The following is a 10,000-nucleotide window of genomic DNA, read 5'->3' as shown; positions in this document are numbered from 1 at the left end:
ATGATAGATGAGTTCAGAGGCGTAGCCATCATTTCAGAAGTGAGGGGGGACAGAAATGTTATATATATATATAAAACATTACAATATAACATTTCTGTAATCTATATAATCTACCAGTCAACAGTTTTTGAACAGTAAGATTTTTTATGTTTTATAAAGAAGCCTCTTCTACTCACCGAGCCTGCATTTATTTGATCAGAAATACAGCAAAAGCAGTAATATTGTGAAATATTTGTACTATTTAAAATAACTGTTTTCTATTTGAATATATTTAAAAATTATTCCTGTGATGCGCAGCTGTATTTTCAGCATCATTCCTCCAGTCTTCAGCGTCACATGATCTTCAGAAATCAGTATAATATGCTGATCTGCTGCTCGAGAAACATTTTTTAATTATTATTATTATTATTAATGTTTTTTTAGCAGATAACTAAGCAGATAGAAATCAGATAACTGCTAGACAATAACCAATATTAATGATTTTTTTTATATACTACAAACACTTTTTTTTATCACATAATAAGGCAGAATAGTTTCAATACTGTAATAAATGCTATGTCAGTTAGCACTGCATTGTTCATATACTTTTAAGAAAACTAAGAAAATCTTATTAAAAAAAATTTTAATATTTTTTTTAATAATTTATATACTATTAAATACTGTATATAGATAATATATGTAATGGAATATAAATTATAAAAAATGACTATATATATATATAATATATATATTATATATGTTATATATATTAGAATATAAATTATGAAACAAAATATAAATATACATTTATATATATATATAATGCAATTAATGCAACTGTTACGTAAAATGTATATTTTATCATTTATATTCTATTATATACTACATATAATATATAATAGAATAGACATTAAATTTACATTTCTATACAGTTTTAAGCTTTTAAGTTGTTGCCATTGTGATATTGTGTTGAGTGATCGAGGGATGCTGCAGAAACTCTTACATGAGCGATGCTGATGCCGCAGTAGATGGAGAACGCGGTTGCCAGATCCTCATCGAAACGATTGAACCACGGCCCGTTGGTTTTATTCACCAGTTCTGCCACACCGATCACCTCTGATGAGAGATCAGATCAGAGCAGATGTTCTCGTGGGTTTCTGTACTCGTGTCTGCGGTTGATGCACGTCAGCATCGTCTCTGACTGCCCTCAACATCTCTACAAGCAAAGCCTCAAGGACACACACATTTAATGTCGCACGCACTTTGAGCTCATTCTCTGTAAATCTCAAGCCTCGAGTGGCGTGTTTCTCTTTAGCGGTTCATCTCGATCTGATGGCTGTTTGTGGTAATTATGTTTAAATGTGATTCAGGACTGAATCCTGCAGCATAAATCTCCGGCAGGTTTCACTACACTGTAAAAAAAAAAAGCTACGTTTTTTTTTTGAGGTTGTAAATAATATTATTGGAGTACATTTGACAAGAAAACACTTTCAGTCATTCTACTTCAAAATTTCACAATTCAGTGTGTTACCTGTAGTTTCTTTGTAATTATTTATTTGTGAAATTCACGAGGAATTGAAAATGTTTCAATGTTACATATTTATAAACCGATAGTTCCGGTGCTTGATTCTGATTGGCTGAGCGCGTTCCAAGCTGTTGTAAATGACGCTACAAAGTAACACACACCTTTGTTTACGTTTGTGTGTTGCTCGGCAACCACTTTGTAGCAACCACAACTGTTTCTGAGGAGCTACATTGTTTGGTGGAAGAATACTGTGTTTATTAATATCATTACACTTTATTTGCTCCGTTTTATTTTGTAAACCTTACTACGTATATAACCGTTTTATTTTATAAAAGCAGTAACCCCCGTGAAGCCGTGGTTTACAGTGAATTTATAACAGCTAAGGGGGTTTTAGTGCGTAACAACGCCTCTTAGCTGTTATAAACTCACTGTTAACCACGGCTTCACGGGGCTTATTGCTTTATTTGATCATTTGTATAGATTTAATTTATTTCTGAAAATCTAAAAATTTTTGTCTGAACTTGACCAGAGCGGACAAAATGATCTTTTACAAACCATTTCACATTTGTATATATTTGACAAATATGTAAAGATTTTCTTTATTTCCGTGTCTGATTTTGTCCACAGGGACTGCGTGTCGGGAGAGCCTCCAGGATTGACGTGTCTGACCTTCGTTCTCATCTTTGATGGGGAAGCAGAGGATGTTTCTCGTCCTGAAGCCCGTGCTGTCGTCCACACCGCGGTAAAACAGAGGGTGGGAATACGCATCCTTGATGTTGAGGATTTTCCCAGTGGTGGCCACGTGACCAGCGATGCCCTGATCCGCCGGGATACGAAACTCCTTCTGCTCAGAGACGGAGAGAGAGAGCACTGCTTAACTGGGATCAGGGGTGTGCGATACGATGACTTTTAATCACGGACGATTTAAATGTCTCCACGATCTGCTACTGAAGGAATATCGCAGTAACAGTTCTGGAGCCTCCGTCTCAATATACTGTACAACGCCACAAACACTCACATCACATGTTACTCAGCGGTAGAGTCACACTCACAGGACACTGCACTTATTCACAATCACAAAAGTGCATTATTTGCATGTGCTTTAACCTGTTAACTGTCGGCTCCACTTTTTGAGCATAGACCTGAAACTGTTATACATTTTGAATGCTTTGGACCACAGACTTAAAAGAAGACACTTGGCAGATTATTGTAGAAGTGAAAAAAAGTTATAAAGATTATATAACAAAAAAGTTATGGAAGTGTAAATTAATGAAAATATAAAATGTAATAATTTAAATATTTATATAAAATGTATATTTTACAAAACATGTTTTACTCTAAAGGTCCGAAATTTTCGCATGCGTTTTTCCATTTTTTATTTTTTTTCCCATATTCGTCATACTCTCCTATCAAAATGCATGCTACGGATGCGAAAACGCAGAAAATCTGATCCGAATTTTTTTATGATGGACGAAAGTTTCGGAGGCAGTGTGTAAACGTGATTGTGAGGTCGTAACGACAATGTGAGGTCGTATTTATTTTTTAACGTGCGATACTTTCGGACGAAGTGTGCAATGACCTTAAAACTGCTCGAAAATCTAAACCAAAATTCCGAACAGGTTATGTTCCAAATTTGAGGTTGATATCTCAAAAGATGAGCTTTCAGTGAGATTTAGTTTGGGCGTAGTACCAAGCTTTTCCACTAGATGACCTTCAAACCCCATTAGTAACCATTTAAGGGCGCCTTCATTTCCATATATGGTTTGAGTGATCTGAAACATGTCTTTCCATACTTTTCCCAATATTTATGCATGCTATAATATTTATACATGCTACGAGAACCTCGGACTTGCGTCATAGTTCACGATGCATCAAAAATAGAGAATCTATTGTTTTTTCTATATATTCAAAACACTTTTAGACCTTTTTTTTCTCAAAAATAGAATGGATGTTATCTTTTGAGCAATCGGACGAAGTGTGCAATGACCTTAAAACTGCTCGAAAATCTAAACCAAAATTCCGAACAGGTTATGTTCCAAATTTGAGGTTGATATCTCAAAAGATGAGCTTTCAGTGAGATTTAGTTTGGGCGTAGTACCAAGCTTTTCCACTAGATGACCTTCAAACCCCATTAGTAACCATTTAAGGGCGCCTTCATTTCCATATATGGTTTGAGTGATCTGAAACATGTCTTTCCATACTTTTCCCAATATTTATGCATGCTATAATATTTATACATGCTACGAGAACCTCGGACTTGCGTCATAGTTCACGATGCATCAAAAATAGAGAATCTATTGTTTTTTCTATATATTCAAAACACTTTTAGACCTTTTTTTCTCAAAAATAGAATGGATGTTATCTTTTGAGCACTCTCCATTAAAAAGAATAAAGATTTTTCATGATTTTATATGTGCATCACTATTTCAAAGTAAAGGTCAGAACGCACTCTCTCACTCCGATGAGTACTCTTCTTGCATATTAATAAATTACAGTTGCTCTGTAAAATATTTCAAAAATCAGTCACCTAATATCAAAACTAGAGTCTTTAAGCACACAGGGTTTACATATAAACACAGCTGGTTGTGTCTAAAGTCAAAGTAAACAGTTGAGAGAAACGGATGCGTGTAGCTCTTAAAGTGACAGCAGTCTAATAGTACTAATGCTGCCGCTTGGCATTAAAGGGACAGTTCACCCCAAAATTAAAATCCTGTCATTATTTATTCACTCTCATGTTGTCCCAAACCTGTATTAATTTCTTTCTTGTGCTGAACACAAAAGAAGATATTTTAAAGAATGTGGACAGGAGGAAAAACAATACTATGGAAGTTCCTTACGACCAGCAGCTGTTTGGTTCCCACATTCTTTTATAGCTTCTATGTTCGTCAGAAGAAAGAAACTCTTCAACTTGAGAGTGAGTAAATGATGGCAGGATTTTGGCTGAATGATCCCTTTAATGTTAATAAAACAACAAAACTTTAAAGAACTTTCTAAAAGAACTTTAATACAGTAATCATGGGGACGTTTTTTGAAAATGTCCATTCAAACTAAATTGCAGTAAACTGAATCAATTTGAGCTAAACTCATCTGAATAATAACACTTCTGTCTTCTGTAGAGCTAAATCTGCTTCATAATCGGTCCATTTTATTTTATTTTTTTATTATTAGAAATGTTATGTTTATTTTTAACCACTTTTATGAAAAGCACTTTGATATACGGTATATATAATTGAAACAAAATATACTTCAAATAATGAATTAATATAATAATAATCATTTCTCTTTTTCTGTCTAATTTTTTTCTATTTGTTTTGTAGGTTTTGCTGTATAAGAGTTTTTTCACAAATCACATATCCGTATTTCAGCTCTGTCTGCATTAGACTTGTAAATATGTAGAGTGTGTGCGTTTGATTAAATGTTACAATATTTGATTGGAGTTAATTGATATTTATGAGGCTGCTGCTCTTGCCATGCTAACAGTCTGGAATTGGTTTGGACGAAGCCCAAAACGATCAAACCCATAATGAAGCCTGTGTTTGTGCCTCACATCTCAGCGTTGCTCAGGTTTCTGGCCTCTATGATGATCTCCTGCAGTAATACAGACACGTCATCTGAACGAGAGACAGAGAGAGAATGATGTTACACAGTGAAGCTGCTTCATCACATGTAACACTTTTTTAATGTCGACACGAAACAGCATTTGATTTCTGTAATGCGACTGGAATGATATTATTGCTGTAACACTTTACAATGAGTTTACACTTTAATGCATTAACTAACAATGTGATGCACTATTTATTAATCTTTGTAAATTAACATTACTTAATAAAAAATAACACTGTTCATTGTTAGTTCATGTCAGCTCAGGTCCATTAAATAATAATAACACTTTATATTATATTATACAACTATATTATACAACACTTGCTTTTAATTAATAGTGAATCTTAAAATTAACAATTGACCAAATTAGCTTGGATTAATAAATACGTTAGATGTATTTTTCATTGTTAGGAGTGTGTGTGAGTGTGAGTGTGAGTGTGTGTGTGTGTGCGCGTGCTGCCTTATATTAAACTACTTTAAATTACTTTTTTCACATCAATCTATACTCCTTACACCATAATGACAAAGCAAATAACTGATTTCTGACAACTCTGCAAATGTATTAAAAATAAAACTGAAATAAGTGCATTGCATAAAAAATGTCTATATATAAAAGGATTCACAAATTTAGAGTCTAAATCCAGTAGTTCTTAACTTTCTTATTTTTTATTGTAAGTTTTCAAGTTGATTTTTAATCACTATTATGTAAAGCACATTGGAAATCATGTAACAAGTTTATTTTAAATAATGAACTAAATAATGTCCATTTCTCTTCTGTGTTCTTTTTCATTTGTTTTTATGTGGTTTGCTGTAATTTCTGTATGAAGGCTTTTATTTAAAGGACTGTAATATTCACAAAGCACAAATTTCTGCCCAGTCCAAGTCCAGTACTTCTTATTTTTTATTATTTTCTTGCATTTATGTAAAGCGCTCTGAATGACTATTCTAAATTAAATGTATTATATAAATAAACTGATCTCTCACTCAGTCTTAAAGGGAACATCGGATGCAAAATTCACTTTTACATGCTGTTTGCATTTAAATGTGTGTTAGCAGTGTGCATGTCTCTTTAAATGCTCATTAGCATTTAAAGAGACAAGCACCGAAACGGCTCGCTGTGAACAGAGCTGTTTTTGACCAGGTAAAAGGGTGTTGTTTTACACGACCATTGAGGGATTTGAACCAAAGTATGTCGCAGATATTTCACCAAGGCCCTAAAGAATCATATCAACTTGTGGAAAACGGGCATGCGATGTCCGCTTTAAAGGTACAGAAGCAGAAAGAGCTCTTCTCCTCCTCTCACCTGACACTCAAACTTGAGTTTCTGCTCTTTCTGGAAGGCCAGTGTGCTGGTGAGAACCGTCGATGTGTAACAGAAACAGTGCTGGATCACGTGCTCATCCGCCTCCATGTACCTGAAAACACACCACACACAAACACCACTTTAATGCACATCAACACACACAAACTAAAGCAGGAGGCACTGCAAGAGGCCAAACTAAAGATTATATGAGCTGCATATTTTACATGTATTTTATAAGAGATCAGTGTTATTTTAGCATGACTGATATACTGTTGGAATTTTTGTTAATATTTTGAATTCGTTTTTATTTTTATATTTTAATTTTAGTTAAAGTTTTAGTAATTTTGTTGTGTATTTTTGTCATTTTTATTTTAAATGTCTCTCTCTCTCTCGCTCTCTCTCTCTCTCTCTCTTTCTCTCTCTCGCTCTCTCTCTCTCTCTCTTTCTCTCTCTCGCTCTCTCTCTCTCTCTCTTTCTCTCTCTCGCTCTCTCTCTCTCTCTCTTTCTCTCTCTCGCTCTCTCTCTCTCTCTCTTTCTCTCTCTCGCTCTCTCTCTCTCTCTCTTTCTCTCTCTCGCTCTCTCTCTCTCTCTCTTTCTCTCTCTCGCTCTCTCTCTCTCTCTCTTTCTCTCTCTCGCTCTCTCTCTCTCTCTCTTTCTCTCTCTCGCTCTCTCTCTCTCTCTCTTTCTCTCTCTCGCTCTCTCTCTCTCTCTCTTTCTCTCTCTCGCTCTCTCTCTCTCTCTCTTTCTCTCTCTCGCTCTCTCTCTCTCTCTCTTTCTCTCTCTCGCTCTCTCTCTCTCTCTCTTTCTCTCTCTCGCTCTCTCTCTCTCTCTCTTTCTCTCTCTCGCTCTCTCTCTCTCTCTCTTTCTCTCTCTCGCTCTCTCTCTCTCTCTCTTTCTCTCTCTCGCTCTCTCTCTCTCTCTCTCTTTCTCTCTCTCGCTCTCTCTCTATATATATATATATAATAAAACTGAATAAATAAAAAATTACACACATATATATATATAAAATCTAAAGTAAAACTTATTATATTTTTTTATTTATTTATTAATAATAATTTATTTACTTTTAGTTATTTTAGTATTTCAAGTTAAATTAAATGAGAAATGTTTACACTGAAATACATTTACTATATAAAGTTTTATATTTTATTTTTAGTTTATGTTCATTTTATTTAATTTTTTAAATTTTTTATGGTTTTAGCTGACTATAATAACCTTGTAAGAGATTAAACTTTTTTTGCAACCCTGTAATCAACATTTGGGATGTGTGAAAACCATTTAAAACCATCATTTATGTAAATTTGTTACAGCAATAAACATTACATAAACATCCAATTAAACCTATCAATGAACATCTATGTTACAAATGTTGAAATAACATAAAAAAATAAGACAGAATGATCTTACATAAAGCTGTTTGGGACTAAATGTTGGATTTTAAAAAAACCTAAAAGATAAAAAAAATTAAACATTTGTATAAATATAGTATATCTGATACTTAATGGGACACCAAATGAAGTTCATTATTTTAGTTCGGTTTGTTATTCATATGATACTGCTAAAGAATCAATCAAAACGAGAGATATTTGTACAGAAATAATAAGCAATAAGTGTTTTTATGTGAAATGTGAAAAGAGCGAGAGAACGAGATGAGAGAAACTCAATATCGAATATCTAATATTCAGATCTGGCTGTGTAGAATTTCATTTCCTTTATCTCTATGTGAGACGTCACGCTTCAGTCCAGACGTCTCGAGACTGATGTGTGCTTTAATCTCTTCATTAAACCATCAGTTTCAGATTCATCCAGCAGTCTGTATATATCAGCAGTCAAAATCATTAGGATGTTTAGTGTTTCTGGAAGAAGTGGAATCCATGAAACACTACAGTTCAGAAGCTTGGTCTGAGCAAAGATGCAACAAAGAGGCCATAATCCATAATAAGGCTTCCTCCAGTGAAAAAGTGTTCTGGTGTGAATCAGGAGAGAGATCTGCACAGATCAAGCAGCGTTTAAATGGCTCTAAACTAATATGTGGCTGGATTTTGATGCGAGAGACAACAGCAGATGCACATTTGTACGGAAGTAAACATTAGGGATTCATATTTTAGTTAAAAGCATCTTAATGCTGGATTTGTCTCAGCTTTTGTCTTCTCCAGATGTTCACTGATGGACTGGAGTGCTGTGGATTATTGTGATGTTTTTATCAGCTCTCATTCTGACGGCACCCATTCACTGCAGAGCATCCATTGCTGAGACACTGATGCAGTGCTACATTTCTACAAACCTGATGAAGAAACAAACTCATCCTAATCTTAGAGTGTGCGTGTGTGCGCGTGTGTGTGTGTGTGTGTGTGTGTGTGTGTGAGTGTGTGTGTGTGTGTGTTTGTTTGTGTGAGTTAGTTAACTATATGAAGTGTAGGAATATACATATATGATGTTTCTGTTCAGATGCACACCACCATCAAATTATAAGAAATTAATACTTTCATTCATCAAGGACGCATTAAATTGATCAAAAGTGACAGTAAAGACATTTATAATGTTACAAAAGGTTTCTATTTTAAATAAATGCTGTTCTTTTGAACGTTCTGTTCATCTGTGAATCCTGAAAAATAAAATTTCACAGAAATATTGTGCAGCACAACTGTGTTCAACATTGATAATAATCAGAAATGTTTCTCGAGCAGCAGATCAGCATATTATACTGATTTCTGAAGATCATGTGACACTGAAGACTGGAGGAATGATGCTGAAAATACAGCTGCGCATCACAGAAATACATTACAGTTTAACAGAGATTCATATAGAAAACAGCTGTTTTAGATTCGAATAATATTTAAAAATGTTTAATGTCATCCTCACACACCTCTGTCCACTCAGTTTGTTGAAGGTACACGCTAGCGCCACCACCTGTCCAGTGGCTTGACTGATGACAGGAACACAGAGCATCGAGTTTGGCTCGAACCCCAACAAACTGCTCAATAACCCGCGTTCTTCCTGCAGAGACGCACACACACACACACACACACACGTTATCCGTCATACAGGAACGTCTGTAAACACAAGCAGCACGTCAACATGTGTGTGTTTGACGAGTTTGATCCTGATTAAAGTGAAGGATAGTGACAGTGTCTGTTCCAGATGAACTCATTCAACACAGATCATCTCTCTGTCTGTCTGTGCTGATAATTAGCTGGTTTTGGAGAGCTGTCAGCTGGGAATGAATAAAACAAGCTTCGTTATTATCCGCAGCTGTCTGTGTGTGTGTGTGAACTGACCTGGCTGACGTCCTGCAGTGTAATGGGTTTCTTTGTCTCCACCACCTGCCCGAACCGACCGAACATAAGCTGTATAGAGAGAGAGAGATGGTTATTTGCTGCTGAGAAACAATATTTCTCACACACACACACACACACACTCACACCCTCACACACTCACACACTCACACACTCACACACTCACACACTCACACACTCACACACTCACACACTCACACACTCACACACTCACACACTCACACACTCACACACTCACACACTCACACACTCACACACTCACACACTCACACACTCACACACACACTCACACAC

General features: G+C 35.3%; 1 protein-coding gene across 1 annotated transcript in view; it reads right to left on the bottom strand.

Moving 5' to 3' along the window:
- The window catches only part of LOC107570564 (cGMP-dependent 3',5'-cyclic phosphodiesterase-like), a 115,091-nt gene that overhangs the window by 10,265 nt on the left and 94,826 nt on the right, over positions 1–10,000 (bottom strand). Inside the window, exons 11-16 of the mRNA XM_016256796.1 lie at positions 9,689–9,757; positions 9,277–9,407; positions 6,379–6,522; positions 2,443–2,498; positions 2,174–2,377; positions 934–1,095 (exon numbers count right to left, since the gene is read on the bottom strand). Of these exons, the coding sequence (XP_016112282.1) occupies positions 934–1,095; positions 2,174–2,377; positions 2,443–2,498; positions 6,379–6,522; positions 9,277–9,407; positions 9,689–9,757 (766 nt within the window). The remainder of the gene's footprint in view (positions 1–933; positions 1,096–2,173; positions 2,378–2,442; positions 2,499–6,378; positions 6,523–9,276; positions 9,408–9,688; positions 9,758–10,000) is intronic.

Source organism: Sinocyclocheilus grahami, unplaced genomic scaffold (genome assembly GCF_001515645.1).
Source record: "Sinocyclocheilus grahami isolate Dianchi unplaced genomic scaffold, SAMN03320097.WGS_v1.1 scaffold1478.1, whole genome shotgun sequence".
NCBI lineage: Eukaryota > Metazoa > Chordata > Actinopteri > Cypriniformes > Cyprinidae > Sinocyclocheilus > Sinocyclocheilus grahami.
Note: the sequence above shows the minus strand (reverse complement) of the source record. Positions and strands in the feature narration are given on the sequence as shown.